The sequence below is a fragment of the Nelusetta ayraudi genome, unplaced genomic scaffold, assembly GCF_046127955.1.
Source record: "Nelusetta ayraudi isolate G7.1 ecotype Tasmania unplaced genomic scaffold, CSIRO-AGI_Nayr_v1 ptg000074l, whole genome shotgun sequence".
Lineage (NCBI taxonomy): Eukaryota > Metazoa > Chordata > Actinopteri > Tetraodontiformes > Monacanthidae > Nelusetta > Nelusetta ayraudi.
Genome location: NW_027466124.1, coordinates 509,040 through 525,614, shown reverse-complemented (window position 1 = coordinate 525,614; position 16,575 = coordinate 509,040). Strand labels below are relative to the sequence as shown.

The window sequence follows — 16,575 nt, the reverse complement described above, 5'->3', positions numbered from 1 at the left end:
TGTGCACGTGCACACGCATGCAAATTGCCGCCGTTAGCCGGCAAGCTGTAATCAGCTCGTGGCTTCCCCATAGCGAGTTTAATTCCTTTAATTTAAATGTTATTATCTTAACGTCCTGCGTGAGACATTCCGCCAGAGTTTTAATTAGTGCAAAGTTACTGGAGCAAAAGACTGAAGAACGGAGGACGAGCTACAGTTGTTGCTTGGTTTTTTTTTCTTTTTGCCGTCAAACTTTCAGGCAAGCAAAAGAAATGACTCGCACAGACTCATTACTGGCAAGTTATTCAAGAGATTGTAACAACTAAAATGAACGTTTGATGGGTGAGAGATCAAAAGACAGCTCCCCCGGTGGATGGCTGATCCATATCAAATGTAACCGCCGGGCAAATTAAAAACTGAAAGCACGCTGGGTTGATGTGACGACAATCAGCACAATTTTCCACAAGGAGGACACTTTTTTTTTTTTGAGATACAATTGAATTTTTCATTTTCCAAAACTATGCTTTTTGGCGAGTGAGATGAGATTCAAACTGACAGAGAGCTTAAAGCCCCATGGAGCTTGAAGAACGAGGGAATCTAAAAATAGAACTTTGGCAAGATTTGGTTTCTTTCTGTGCCTTGAGGTTGACTGACAGAAAGAGCAAACTCCAGCCTCCACGTATTTCTCACTGTCTGGTGGCTGTTTGTGTTTTTTTTTTCAAATAAAGAAACACATTTTCAGCACTTTTAACTGTTTGACGTTGTGCTTCCCAGAATGAACAACGCATTCAGTTTGATGACTTGTCCGATCACTGCTAACGCTAACGTTAGCCTGCATTAGGTGTAGTGACGGTGGGAAATTACAAAAGGCCCACGAAAAAAAAAATACAGATTGCACTTCATAGTCTGACTGCAGGGGGCAGCGCTATGGATCCATTTGACATCGCCGGCACAGATGGCAGAATCATTTTCACGGCGAAAAGTTTAGGAAGCAGCTTCCATCGGTGATAACGCTGCAATTCCTCATTAGAACGTTCCAAGTTTTGTCTCGCCAGAGTGGCGATGATCAATTACACTGTCATGAGCAGGGTCGTAAAAATAAAAACAAGGACTAAAAACAATAACACTAAAAGTACGCTGTGTGATTTGTGTCCCTCCCCTGAAACGATGCCCTCGTAGAGACCGCAAAGTAGAGAAAAAACTCAGGTAGGCAACACTTGTAATTAACCTGATTATTATTATTATAATTATTCTCCCTGCCAGCTGCCTCTGCTGCGCAGCCTGAGCTCATTCTGCAGCAGAAGGTGTGTCATTTACTGGCTCTTCCCGCTGACCTGCCCTTGTGTCGCCCTGAAGCCACACTCCTTATTTACTGTACCGACATATGGCCTGCATGCTAATGCACTATCGCACAACACGTGCACGCCGTCCGGCTTCTCGATACCTCCGGGAGGGGAGGGGGGGAAAAAAAAAAATCCCTTTAATGCCATTAACTAGGATGTGACACCGGTGCACCGCAGGACTTATATCTGGCGCAAAGAGCCGCTTTCATCCTTTATTAGGCAGCATGTCCAGCTGCTGCTTTGATTTACTGCCAAGCGGGGCGAAAATGAATAGAGGAGCCGAGGAGGCCTGGCCCTGCACACAGAGTCCTTCCTCTGACCCAGCGCTCCAGATGGAGTGTTTACCGCAATCCACTGGATCTATTTCGCACATCCGTCAGGAAAATAACACAAAGAAAGTGTGCATGGGGAGGCTATTTAAAAAAAAAGGTAAAGGTGATTGGATGAACCTTCTGCCGGAGCAAACCAATCATATATATATATGTATATATATATATATATATATATACATATATACATATGTAGTGGGAGGAGGTTGATTGATTCATTTAATCGATCAAACTCACGAAGGAATGGAAATGGGACAGGAAATAGCTGTGAATGGGTTTTGCATGCAGTTCTTACCCTGACCACCAGAGTGAGTCTGTGGTAGGTAGGAAGGGCATGTTAAGAAATGAATCATTTTAATATTTATAATATTTAATATGATTTGAGGGAGCTTGGATTTGCACACCGGCCACTGAGGTGGAATTGCCCGTTCTGCTCTGTCCTACAGGGGGCTTCACTGGCGTTTTGGCATCCGAGTAGGGTTTTTCCTGGTAACCGGTTGTAATTTCGGTGATCAAACGCATTACACGGTTACTTGGAGAATATTATTAGACCAGCCAAGGAGTTTTTCCTTGGCTGGTATAAAAATAAAAAATATTAAAAAAAAAGAAATCACGATCTCGGGGCCGAGGGTTAGCCAGTTGAGATCGGGCAAAATTTTAAAATTAAAAATAATGGTCATTGGACAATAATAATAATAAAAATAAATGAATAATAATAATAATAATAATGATAATAATAATAATACTAGTAATAATGGTTGTTTTGTTACTATCTTAAGTGATTAATATTGGCCTTTTTGCCAGAAATAAAATAAAAATATTAAGTTACAGAAAAACAGAATAAAGAAAAAATGACAGAGACAAAAAGTAAAGCAAAGACAAAGACAGAAAAACTAGAGACTAGAACTAAACTAAAACTAGACAAAACAAGACTGAAACAAGACTGAAACAAGACAATACTAAAAAAGACCAGACGTCACTCTTTAAAACAAAGGAACTGAATTCACTGGAATAAACTTGGAGAAGAGGGTGTCCTTTTGAACTCCAAGAACCAATGAAAAGGCTGTTCAAACACTAAAACTGACGGGTCGTCTTACGCTATATGCATCTGATGAATATGTATGCGGCGTCGAGTTCGTTGCTGATAAAGAAATGAAACAACTACCAAAAATGAAATGGAAGAACAACATGGAGAAATAAAAACTGTGTGATCTTTCGTATGCTGGATACCTTACGAAAGTTAGGGAACGGTTGGGGAAGATGCAACGTTTCAGAACAACAATGTATTTTATATCTAAATATAAATCAACCTATCTAAGCATGCATACAGGAGCAGGGGGGAGTTTATTTATATTTAAAAGGAAAATATATATTAAACATTCAGGAAAACTGGTGATGGTAATGACAGGGATTATGTAACATTGATATGAGGAAAACCGATGTGCAAAGTTTATTCAACTTTTAATTGATTGGTCTGGTCATTGAAAGAGGAGCATCACAGCCAATCAGGTACCACCTCTGGTTCCACCGAACAGGAAGACTGTGCTGCAATAATTTCCAAGTGTCCTGGAGAACAACATTAGGTCCAGATGTGGCACTATATATATATATATATATAAATATATATATATATATATATATATATATATATATATATATATACACACACACACACACGTGCTAAAATGCTTCAGATGGGATCTTTTCCATATGAATGACATCTTAGTGGATGGTTGCAAAGTAAATTTTTCATCTCATATTTTTTGGATGGATAGTTTTCCTGATATCCAGGCTTGATTAAATGAGGGGTTCTATGGTCAAAATTGTAGCTTCAGGGTAATATAACCGACTTATCAACGAAACACAATTTTCTTTCCATTCCAGCCTTGTTTTGATCCTCAAAGGACGTGTTCTGCTCCTCAGGTGCTAAATGCACTTCCATCTACCGACTGTGTGAGGCCCTGCTGCTGTTTGCTGCACACACGGCTCCTAATATTAGATTTTTTATTTTTTTTTGCTTTTCCCAGAGACAAGAAACAGCTGCCTGTTTGCAATGAAAGACAAAGACAATGAGAGAGAGAGAGAGGGAGAGGAAAAACAATTTGGGGAAGTTGTGGGCTGGAAAGCTAAACAGCAACTGCTGGAAGCAGCGTCGCAACGTTTCGGGAGAATTGCATCTCGCAGGAGCGTAACTGCATGAGACAAGTTCTTGTTTATTTAATGCAAGATTGGGTAAAAACGTCTTTGTCCTGTTACAAGGCGTTCGTTCAGCGGTTTAGCTTAGGAAGGAAAAAAAGGAAAGGGGAGGAAAAAGAAAAACAGCTCAGTGGATGAATTTGATTCGATCTGACTCACAGTGTGTTGGCTGCCGAGAGCAGCCCTCACTTAAACTGTGTTTGAAATATAATCAAAGCTGGGAGAGGGCCTGGCTGCCACACTGGAGCCAGCCAGAGATCCCCGCAGGAGCAAACCCTCTCCAGCTCTCCCAAAACTCCTGATAAGCTCGACGGATTTGCGGGACTTTAAATCACTCTGACCTCGGCCAGACATAGAAATATGTTAGACAGACATCTGAGATGCGCCGCGCCGGCCTCGCAGACATGTATTAAGCTTAAAAAATCCGAGATCAAAAGGAGTTTTTTTTTTTCTTCCCTTTCTCAAAAAAAAAATAAATAAAAAAAGGAAGGAAGGAAGGAAGCCTATTTGCATTTGGTCGAAGGCGACGCTTAAGCCGCGTCGGCTGTGAAATCGACTGCGGGAGAGCAAAGCGGCGCCACCGTCGCTAACTGTTGCAGCGGGTCAACGCAGGGACGGGAAAGGAGAGCAGGATCACTGCTGAACAAGTGAAAGCTCTGCTGTCTATTTTTTTTTTTTTTTTTTTGTTGTGGTCATTTCTTGTTTTTGGCTTTTGTCGGCTGGCCTCGCACGCTGCGAACGCTCAGATTCCCACTGAGCCGAGAGGAGCGCCGCCGCCGGAGCAGATGGAGGCTTGTTACCGGGAGTCATTCCCATTCAGCGCTCGCAGCCAATGCGGCTCCTAGCACAGGTGACCTTCACATCACAAAACCACGTCCCCAACCTCTGCCAGCCTGTTTTTAATTCATCTGTCAATTCCCTTCATTTTCAGCTTTTCAGGGAGGCGGGAGGGTGGAGGAAAAAGGTGGGGTGGGGGGGGGCGGGGGGGGGGGGCGTAGGTGGGGAACCCAATCCTTTTAGCCGTAACCTTCCTCTACAGAGAGCAACCTTATTTTTCAACAATTGTCCCTGGAATGGCTGGGAGCTAATGGAAGGACAAACGGGAAGGGTGCAAAAAGCAGAGTGTAGACCCTGTGAGAACAAATGATCTGGCGGGGAAAAAAAACAACCTTGATTGCAATTGAAAAATGAATGCGGGGAGAGCAGCACAGCACAACACCAACATATGACATTTGAAAAGCATCGAATTCTCACAGCCTGAAGGCTGGAACTGTGACCAGATTGGCATTTAACTCACAGGATCGTCATCGCGATCGTCGTCAGAGTTGAAAGGGCGTCGACTGTCGCGGAGTCATGAACAAACATGCCGGAGGCTCGTCAGAGTCAGAGGTGTCGGGTGCAGTAAAGGGTTAAACGGCGTGCGTGCGTGCAGGGGCAGCGCTCCGGCGACTCACCGCACGTTGCCGTTGTAGATGTTGAAGGTCAAACACAGGATGCCCAGCAGGATGCCGAGGCCGGCGAAGACGGACACGGCCGCAAACAGCTTCTGGGACAAATACCTGAACTCTTCGATCACCACGGTCCGGTCGGCCGGAGGCCCTGCACCTGGACGGCGAGGAGAGAGAGACACAGAGAGAGAGAGAGAGAGAGAGAGAGAGAAGAGAGGTTGAGGCGTCGTCCTCGTCTTGCTACGAGGAAGAACATCCAACGTGAACTACTTCCTGGATCCGCAACACCTGGCCGGACATCGACATGATGTGACTTTAATTGAACGTGAGAACTGAAAACATGTCAACCCGCTTGGATTCTGGCTGGTTAGATTCAGAACGAGAGCAGGTTTGTCTGCAGAGAGACACGTTGAAAATACGAATTACCCCATCAAGTTGCATCCGTAGGTTACACAAAGAGACGTCGCACGGCTATTGTTGTCAAAAGAATGAGCCGCGATCTGACAAAATCCCAGCAGAGCCGGAGTTCTCCAGCTCATTTTTTCAGTCCGGTTCAGGGTCGACGCCATAAACAACTTTGGGAAAATACTCATTTATAAAGCATCATTGAGTACTCAGTGACCTGATAAGACACCGCTTTTATCACGGAGTGGTGTTTTTCTGGCTCCAGCGCGGCGGAACCAGGTTCCGGCCGCTGATGAATTGAATATATTAACCCTGGGCTGATTTAGTCAAACGTCTCCAGATTCTGATCGATGGAACGGGCCCAGGCTGATATTCCTGGGAAATAACAAGGTTAAAAATAATTGATCGATATTTCGGGGATTAATGAGCAGCGCGGTTAGAATGGGGGGGGGGAGCAGCCGCCCGGCAATTTGGAAGGTGAGACTGTTTCGTCGGCAACTGCCTCAGACGGGCTCTCCGGCTCACCAAAAAAAAAAAAAAAAATAAGTCAACTATAATGAATTAACATCTAATCATCAAAGGGCCAATTATAGCAATTAAGAGGAAGTCTCAGAACACCCCAGAATTTTTCATAATGGATGAGCCATCGAGCCCTAGGAGACGTTTGTAGACACACAGCCGACGTGATTCAGGAGACGATGCGGCAGCGAGATCCGCACACGACCTGCAGCTGGAGCAGAAAATGCACCAGCCGCCGTCGAGAGAATCACTTTAAACACTTGAAAAAAATCTGGGATTATGCAAAATTCACGTTGCAAACGTTTCTCCCAACGACGCCGCATCTCTCCAGTCCGCCCGCAACTCTTTCTGCCTGCTCCACTTTTCAGAGGATGTGAAGTATAAACACACACACGCTTCTAGAAACCACTCAGTCAACCGTCAATTTAAAGATGTTATTAATCGAATTAATTCATTAGATTAATCTGGCTCTATCTCTTGGCTCCGCCCTCCGGTACAACCTCATTTTTTTTTGTCCCCTTCCAAACATGCTGCTTGTCCAACAAAGCATCACTTTCTACGGGACTTAAAAGACAGATGTTAGCTGGAGGCTGTAAACAGAGGGCTAAATGTGCAGGTTTCTGTAGGCTACTCTGCAGTCGAAAATATCACAATGATGGAGCTTCTTGAGAGACTCCATCCTAAAATAACTGCGGTACGGTGCAAAATAAAATTTCAAAAAAACATTTTTTGTGTCTTCTATGCAAATGTTGGCACAAAGCGAGCGATCTCTGCAGGCGGCGAGGAAGCCAGACTGAAGCAGCCCAACTAATAATCCTGAAAGACACGCTGGAACCAAACAAAACGCAGCTTCTAACGGCAGCTTGGCAACAGTTCAATAGCGCAGGCAGCAATCAATTCCTCTGTCTTTCTGCGACTCCTCACGACTTCCTGTCAGGTGGTTGAGTAGCTTGTGGAAGCCACGCCCCCTTTCCAAACATCTTGCTCCCAGCGGGAGTCTGACCTTTGTCACGCCGCCTGATCTGGGACCTCCTCTGATTTCTCACCACACACTCATTTTGCTCAGGCACGGTCGATTGAAACAATGCCACTACTTCATCTTTAAAACAAAAGGAACATTTTAGCATTTAGCAGCACTTTCCATTTAAAGGACGGATGTTGCACTTTCAAATCTTAACGTCTCATCCCAAACAACAGTAGTGCAATTTTGCACCCCCAAAAAACCAGCCCTCATACACCTGAGGAAAACTTTGATATTTAAATTTAGCCCTCTGTTTACAGCCATCTTTCAGCTTCCCGCTCAAACCGATGCTCTGTCCACACATTTGAAATAGGACAACAACAACAAAGCAGGCTCAGAGGGCGGAGCACAACGCCCAGCTGGGGCGGCTTTCCAGTGAGGCAGCGGCGCCCTTTGTGACATCACAACGGGCTGAATACCCAAAGTGTGTGTGTGTGTGTTAGTTCTCACCTTCTGCAAAGTGGAGCAATCAGAAGGGAGGCACAGACTTTTGTCATTTCGCTGACAGAGAAGACAGATGTTTGTTTGCTGGGAGACACTGATGAAGTGGAATTATGGGATGTCTGAGTGAACAGCGCTGCGCTAACTCGCCTAAGCAACCTGTAAGTGTTTACTGGCAAAGTTTTCTAAAACCTTCAGTTAGAACAAATTTGCATGAAAAAAAAACACAGAATGGAGGAGTTGTTCACCTTCTCGCCTTGATCAATAAAAAAAAAAAAATTAAAAAAAACTCAACTCAATCTGCACTGGCAGCAACGCTGTGGGCTCCAACGCGCCGCCGTGTAGCTACACGAGTTCTCGCGCGGAGACAACATGCAGGTTTGCACCAGGTTACGAACTCCGCAACCTCCGAGCTATAAATATTTAAGGAGCTATACCGCGGAGCGCTAGCAGGAAAAAACGGATGAACAAAAATAAATAAATAACTGAACCCTGCATGGGTTGGAAATGAATATCCGGTATCCGTTTGGACGCAGCCGCAGCAACTGAGTTCAGGTCAGATTAAAAGTTGTTGCTCGAGGGTCTTAGAGGAGCGTCTCTGCCCACCGCAGTCTCACCCACGAGCCGGATTCAAGCTGCGGCAGATGGACGAGAACTCCGCGTTCCGTCCGCCTGAGAGTGGGGCCTGCACGTGCGTGCGTGCGTGCGTGTGCACATGCTCCCCAGTGCGTGTGTGTGGCCTGTGCAACATAAAGCATGCAGCCCCACAGAGCAGGCAAGCATGAATGGATGCAGTGGCATATATGGATTCATGGGTGCATACGGTATGAGCAGAGACGGCGCCAGAGGGATTCGTGGCTGAGTGCGCGAGTCAGAGAGGAGAAAGCAGCCCCCCCCCCCCCAACCCTGCCTCCCCTCTCCCGCACCCCCTCGTCCCCCTTTCCCCACCAGGGTAGGGTGGATGTGTCAGATGTCGGAGGGAAGTGTCAGAGCTGTCGCAGCCTCCAGGGTCGCCGGGTGTCAAGACGCCTATCATGCTGCGTTTAGACGCGCGTCACCACCGCCGCACAACCGGCCCGACGTGCAGCTGGGTGTCACCTGACCGAAGGGGGTGATGATATAAGAGGGTTATGGGGTCTGGAGCTGTGTGGAAAAAAAAAAAATAATAATAACATAAAAAATGCATGAGCTGTAATGACAGTGAGGCACGTGTGTGTGTGTGTGTGTGTGTGTGTGTGTGTGTGTGTGTGTGTGTGTGCGTGCATGTTCTCAGCTCGCGGGTCTTATCAAATCTCCTCACGAAGTGCGTGTTGAAATAAATCTCCAGTGAGGAAAGTCTGAAAGCCTTTTTTTCAGGTATTGGAAGATAGAAAAGAAAGGAATGATCAGCATAATTCTCGCGCTCTGGCGTTTAGTTCGACCTGCATGATTCATTTAAGACATGCGTGCGACACGCCACCGCCGTGCAAGACGAGCCTCGTGTTGTTGACGTGTTGCGCGTCGTCGCAGGGTTGTGCAGTGACCCAGATTCTCTTGCATGTGTGTTTTAACGGTGTGACATATGTTTGTTTGCTTTTTTTTTTCCCCCCCTCATAAATCGGGAAAGCGGTGAACGGGAGAACGTACGCACGGAGTGGAGCTGCTGCAGGAGAAGCTCATTAAAACCCAGCAGACAGAGCGGTATGGCGTGTCTATCGCTTCATTCGTTTAGTGGGAGAAGATGAAGTTGTTGTTTGTTTGGTTTTTTTTTTTTTTAAACGCAGCCCCTCTCAGCATTTAAGGTAGGGCAGGCAGAACACGACGAGGAGGCGGTTAAGAACGTCTTCAAGTTTTATTTTCATTTCACTTAAACGGATCAAAAAGCAGTGCCTTTTCATACCGTTTCCTTCCTGGAAGCAACACACACACACACACATACACGCACACACACACACACACTTCCTATCAGAAATTCTGCTACTTTCTTTCCGTTTGTTTGTTTGTTTCTTCTCATTTGGCACTGCAGCTACGCTCACCTGCCTCCACCTTCAGTCTATTTCACTGGATAAGAATCCACACGGATGTCCTTGACGCTTCCCCTGCACTCAGCTGAGGCGGAAGCGGAAGCGCGACTGAAAACATCTTTTCACTATGATAAATAACAACCACACCAAAAAACAGCAAACAACAACAAGTCAAGACTCGTCAATGAAGATCCGGAGGCTGTGGGCGGGCAACGAATGACGAGCGCTGTCCTTCACCAGCGGAGGAACAATGATAGCAGAAACAAGAACACGGCTGGCGCTGGCAAGGTTAGCTTATGGCTAATTCAAAGGAATTCATCCCTATTAGTCACCGCAGAGGATGTCACACAGAGGTATATGGTATTTAATGCTCAGTGTGCGTGTCCGTGCTTGATCGAGGAATCAGGACGGGGTGTTGCCATGGAGACCCAGCTCTGTACCAGTTGCCACAGCGATTAGAAGGAGAGCCGAGCTGAAGTGGTTGTTAGGGCGACCGGGAGGAGAGTGAGAAAGTGCGACCGGCTGGTAAACACACCGGCGCCGTCAGGGTGGCTGGTATGAAGCGCACCTGTCCATCTCCTCGACCCCCCCACCCCACCCCCACACCCCCCCTACACACACACACACACACATATACACACACCTTGATATGGGGGAAATAAAAAAAAAAAAACCTTTTCAGCGTTGACTCAGCCAGCTGGAAATGACTCATTTCCTCACAACCAATAGATGCGGGGCGGATGTGTCTTTATTTGGTAGAAACCTAAACGGAGCTGCCGAGGACGGGGTGACGAGTCGGGTAAACAACTCTCCTCACCTCTGACAAGTCTGAGATCGAGTCGCTGGGCTTTTTTTCTTCTTCTTTTTTTTTTTTTAACTTGCTGAACAAATAGCCAGTCACGTCGCGGCGAGACAGACTGAGGAACCTGAGGGCCGGCGACGACCTCCAGCATGACCGCGTCCCTCGCACTCCCTCCGTCAGAACATTTCCTCGTACACAACAAAAAAAAGCAAGGGAAGGAAAGGCGGCTCTCTGTGTGCGCCGAGTGTGTGTGTGTGTGTGTGTGTGTGTGTGTGTGCGGGGGGTGGGGGGGCGAATAAAATTGATTAGTGGCGCACGCTGTCCAGGCGCAAGTGTGTCACCTCTCCTGGGAGGGAGGGGTGAGGGCAGCGGGGGAGGGGGGGGGGGGAAATCAACAGCCTCCCAATCAGTCCGGCCAATCAGCAGAAACAGGTTTTCACTGCAGGGCAGGGAGGAGGGCGGGGGGGGGGCAGAGGGCTGGTCATGTCCCGGGCTGCTATGATGTCATTAGAGCCTCGCTGAGGGTTGTTTATTTTATTTTGAAGGGTCCATGTTGAGCCCATTGAAAAAAAAAAGAAAATTACTCCATCGAAGTTCCAACTACGCGATGTGTCTCTGTCCCGTCGGTGAACTCGCCGCAAATGAGACGCGCCGAGCGAACGGTGGGAAAATGCTAAATATAGTCGACGGCGAGCGCTTTGCATCTAATCAAGTCACGCCGGCGCAACGATGCAGCAGACGACAGGCGACAATTATGAGGCAAAGTTTGGGATGAGGCTCCGCCACACGCCGCCGCCGCCTCAGTGGGAGTTTTGTTTTTTGCAGTGCGCATGGGAGACACAGGTGATGACAAGTTGGGTTGGGTTGTTGCCGGGCGAAAACATCCCAGAAAAATCAACCACACTCCGAGAAAATGACTCCGCTGCGCGACTGTCACAGCGCGCGATGGAAACTCGACGAGTTTTTTGCAACTTTTCAGAAAGTGTTGCTTTAAAACATGCGGCACCGAGATTAGAAAAAAAAAAAAAAAAAAAAAGTCACCCCTTTGTGATGTCACAAAGTGCATCGATATGTTGCCCAGGTTAGAGGGCAAAACCCCAGCCAGGCGATGGCTCCAACAAAGCAACAGTTTTAGAAGGAAGCTGCAAACAGAGGGCTAACTGTTGTGTGTTTTTTTTGTTTGTTTTTTTCCAGGAGATCAAGAGGGACTGCGTTTTCTTCTTTCAATAATTAATCATGTGAGACTGCTCCGCTGGAGACCGGGAAGGAGAACAAAGACCCGGGCGTACTGTGGGGCCTCGAGGAGGAAGGTGTCGGTGTTGATACGCAGAGAAAAGTGTTTTCCCCCGCCAACAACCCGAGAGCCGCCGGCGCCGCTTCACCAACACGCCGGCAATTTCCCCTCAAAAGTACGCCTGTGAGTCATAACTCAAAGGAAATCACAAATGCACTCTGAAGAAACGGAATCTAGTGAGACCTTTTGTCACCACTTTGAAAAGAAAGGAGTGCAAATGGCATCATTACCGTGTCAGATGTCTCTGCAGCAGCGGGCACAAAGATTCACTGGCATCGGACACAACGATTTAGCCCCCCACCCCCAACCCCACCCCACCCCACCCCACACACTGCTGCAGTGCTATTATAACTTTTGTTAAAAGTTCAGGATGTTGGCAGGCCCTCACTCTGCCTGCACCGAGTTGGAGCTGAAGTTGCTGCCTGCAGTCAGGTGAAATTCACAAAGTCGTGCGGGAGACAAATAAAGTTGACACATCCGAAACAATTTTCCTGTAAACCAATTTGTACGTCAACTGAGGTGCAAAGACGGTTTACAAACAGTAATTATGATAATAATATAATGTTAACGCTTGACTTGCACTGCCGAATTTGAAGTCAGCATCTCACTTGTCACCAGACGCCAAAATCAGCACTTCCATCGCCGACTTGGAAATTAGAAATATTCTCGCAAGCTTAAAATTCACACCTCATTATCGGCTGGTTTCACAAACACATAAAAAAAAAAAAAGAAGAAAAAAAAAATCTGATAAGACTGAAATGGAAATTTTTTTAAAAAGCTGAAGGCTCAAACATTTCACCATTTTTACTACAAATGACTTCTTGCGGCCGCCTCGCAGTACCGCCTCCACCCACCAGGAGTTCCCCCAACTCCGCCTTCCCTCATTCACATGCAAGTGATCCCACGCATGTGCTCGCCGCTTGCACCTTGTGCAAATTGTCACGCTGCTAACGAGGCGACCCCCCCCCCCACCCCCCCACCTTCCCCAGCCTCCTTCTGGCTGACTCAACGCCAAGAGTCACCGACCGCTTCTGTCTGAGGTCGACTCCCCCGCCTCTCCCCCCGGTTCAGCCAATCAAGCACAACCTCTGACCCCGCCTCCGAGTTACCGCACATTTGCTGTGCAGACGAGCTAACGAGCGGCGGGCGATGAGTGTCCCAGCTCGCTCGGCGTCCAAACAACTCGCCTGACCGCAAAGTAGAGGTTTGACGTCACGGTGCCTGGTAATTTGGAGCTCCGGAAATCCAAAATTACACCGCAAAACTGGACGTGACCCTGTCGACTCACGGCGGAGGGCGGCATCGGGAACTCCGTCTTACCTATCCAAACGTCGTTGCCGAACCAGGAGAGGTTCTTCTGAGAGCTGTCGTAGTAACCGATCTTCTTGTAGCTGCCCCCTGCAGGAAGAAGGAAGAAAAGAAAGGAGGCAGAGAGTGTAAATTAGAGCACACAAAGTCAGAGCGATGTATAAAGTTTAATTAGCGTGCCTCCCCCGGTGTGCTGCGAGGAGGGGGAGGGCGGAGGGAGAAGGTGCAGGGGTGGGAGGGGGGGGTTCGCAGATTCAACAAACAACACGACACGAGCGCAGCTGATAAATATTCATGCCGCCGCTATTAAGCTACTTTTCCCCATCATTCATCCGCTTTCATATGAGCACAATGGCCAGAGTGCAGAAATGAAACCACAATGGACGAATGAAAGAAATGAGAAATTAAAAAGGTGCTCGGAAAAAACAAAACAAAAAGAGGTTCCGATACCGAGGGGAGAGGGAGGAGAAAACGAGGGAGCAGGAGGTGGAGGAGGAGGAGAAAGAAAAACAGGAGCTTATACGCGGCGGTCTTGACCAGGAATACTGATGAGGCCCCACAGTGATTCAGAGATGCGAGTCAGGTCGCCTCATTGTGGATGTCAAATTACCCCGACGCCACAACAGGAAATATGAGACAGAGTGTGAGGAAGGAGGCGGGGGAGGGGGGGGGCAGTGGGAGGGGGCCAGGATTATAAATTCTCATCCTTTAGGACGGCGAAGAGAACAGAGGTAGAAAATAATCCTCAACCTTATCCGGCGCGGGGGGGAAACTCATTAAGTCACTGGTGACAAATAGGATGCCATTTCCAGAGAGGAGCTTAAAACGAAGGCTCGCGCCCAATTAGAGCAGAAGCCCCGAGTCAACACACTCCTCCTCCTCCTCCTCCTCGTCCTCCTCCTCCTCCACCACTGCCGCCGCCGCCGCCGCCGCCGCCGCCGCACGAACACCAATTTCTTCAGCGGCAATTTCGAGACCCGCCGCGGATAAAAGGCCTCGGCGTCCTCAAAGAGCAGCTCGGCTATGAGACAAGCCGAGAACGGCGATCGATACTCTATCCCCCCGCTTCACCCTCCTCCTCCTCCTCCTCCTCCGTTTCTCTTTCTCCATTTATTTTTTTCCTCCGATGGATGTTTTGGGCTTGATCCTGCAGCGAGGCGTCGGCGGGAGGCGGGAGGAGGGAGGAGGGAGGAGGGAGTCTTACCTTGCAGCTGCTCGATGAGAGTCATGGCCATCCTGGAGCCCTGCGCGTCAAACACCACTTGGCCCTACGACACAGACAGCGGGAAATTATCAGACGCACACAGGCGTTCCTATTACTTGATTTTCTTCATTCTCCAACAGCTAAGCATTAGCACGTTGCTTCAATGACTGGCGTGACATTTTGGTAAACACACCTCTTGCTGAGGGCTCAACGAGAAAAAAAGAGCCGACGGCACGCTGACGTCTATACACTAAAAACTACACAACGACGCTAAGCTTAATGCTCACAAAAGGACAAAAAAGGCTGGTCTGCATCGTCCGAAATGTCACTAAATGTCAAATCTGTTCTTGAAAAAAACAGAACAAAAGAAAGAAAAAAAAACAACAACATCCTGAGGTTCTATTTTCAGCTTTAAAAGATTATCTGCTTGGAAACTCAGCATTAAACACATTTTGCCTCATAGATGCAGAAATTGATGCTACTTAACACTTACAGATATTTCAAATGCAAAATGTGCAGGAAAGAGGTATTTACAGGGATAAGCCAGCAGAGGTATGCAGGGATACTATGCATCCACTATAACGAGGGTGCAGCTACAGACACACTATCAGTAAACACAGTGGCTATGTGCTAATTGTGGCGAAATGGCATTAGCATGTTAGCTAACACTTATATTTTTTTTCAACAATGAAAGTGCACAATTGAATCCTCTACTACATCAAGACACCATTATGGAGAAGCAACACAAGTGCACAGAAGTACTCAGAAAGGCTGCTGGGTTTTATTTTTATTCATAGCACCTTTTTTTTTTTTTTTTTTTTTTTTTAGCCTTCTAGCACATTGGAAACTTTTGTTTTCATTTATTTATTTATTTACTTATTTATTTATTTATTTATCTTTCTACACACGTTGTGGTCGGAATCTCCATAGCGACATTGTAATAGGCGAACAAGGCCGGGCTTGCAGTGAAGGCGTAGAAAGTGGGCGGTCTGTCAAGACCCCGCGCTGGTCCCTCAGGCGATTTAACGATTTGCAGAAAAGTCGGGCCGTGTCTGACACGGAGCTGCAACGCTTCGACAATAATAAAAAAAGAAAACACCACATGTCACGATCTTAACCTGCACAACGCAGGGCCAAAGTCTGGGACCGAATCCACTCGGTAACTCAAATTGATTTCAAAAAGTAATCATTTTTGCAGACCACTTCTTGCTCGTACACTGTGTTTTGCTGACCAGCCGATGGGAAGTTGTGTGTTAAACACTTGCGTAGGACACTAAACCATTATCTTTTTGGTGTCACACCTTAAACTGGACATCACCGCTTGCATGGCAGTGGCTTGGACTTTTTCCTTTTATGCATCACTTTGTCGCTACGCCAGTCGTCCGGTTGCTTTAGCCCCGACTAGCTAGTCAGAGACTACTGACTTCCGTGCACGTGTACGTGCATCCTTATCGCTTGTGCGACTCGCATGCGAAGTAGACAAGATCCTTGTACTCGAGAGGACAACGCAGCATTTATCTCACCGGGCCAGAAGTATTTAATTTCAGTTTTGCTGCGTCGACAAACGACAACAAAAACAGCAAATCCGTCATATCCACGTCAGTTATTTAGTATGGCGAAAGAATTCACGTTTCTCTCCATCTCCTTCGCGATTACAGCATCATTACCACCACTGTGACGCCTCTCCTGTGTATTCCTGCATCATGAGCGCGCAAATAAAAAGACAGGAACGTCCATCACTGTGATTCGTGTCCATGGATTTCTCCACGTGTGTTATTCCCCCAAGAACACGGCCAACATGCACGTCTGATAACATGAGCTCAGGCAGGCAATGTGTCACTTACACCCTATACATATAAATGCGCGCATTGACAGGCTACATAAATAAGCGGCGCGCGCTCCGCCAGTCCTCCGCTGCATTGTTGTCGTGCTCAGAAACCTCGGCAGTCGCAGCTTCCTGCTGCTTTAAAAAAAAAAAAAAAAAAAAAAAAAAATGCACCTGAACGCAGCACAATGCATAATCTCCACTGTAACGTTATCCGTGCAGCCAGGACTACATTTACAAACATGAGGCCCGTTGACTATTATTTTTTTTTATCACATTTGTATTTTTTTTTTTAATTCTTTTTCTTCTTTTTTTTTTTAAACAAATGTGCAATACGGTCCAGAGCTGTTTGGATTCGACTCCTGGCCACGAGGCCTACTTCCTCCAGCTTTATCACTCGCTTCTCTTTTGCTCCGCTCTTTGTTTGTTCGCCCGGGCAGCTCGGATGTGAACTAGGG

General features: G+C 47.1%; 1 protein-coding gene across 3 annotated transcripts in view; it reads right to left on the bottom strand.

The window, feature by feature from the left end:
* The window catches only part of gabbr1a (gamma-aminobutyric acid (GABA) B receptor, 1a), an 81,471-nt gene that overhangs the window by 14,632 nt on the left and 50,264 nt on the right, over positions 1–16,575 (bottom strand). For all 3 annotated transcript variants that reach the window (XM_076043276.1, XM_076043275.1, XM_076043277.1), the window contains 3 exons: positions 14,293–14,356; positions 13,101–13,178; positions 5,302–5,452 (listed from right to left, as the gene is read on the bottom strand). In XM_076043276.1, the coding sequence (XP_075899391.1) occupies positions 5,302–5,452; positions 13,101–13,178; positions 14,293–14,356 (293 nt within the window). The remainder of the gene's footprint in view (positions 1–5,301; positions 5,453–13,100; positions 13,179–14,292; positions 14,357–16,575) is intronic.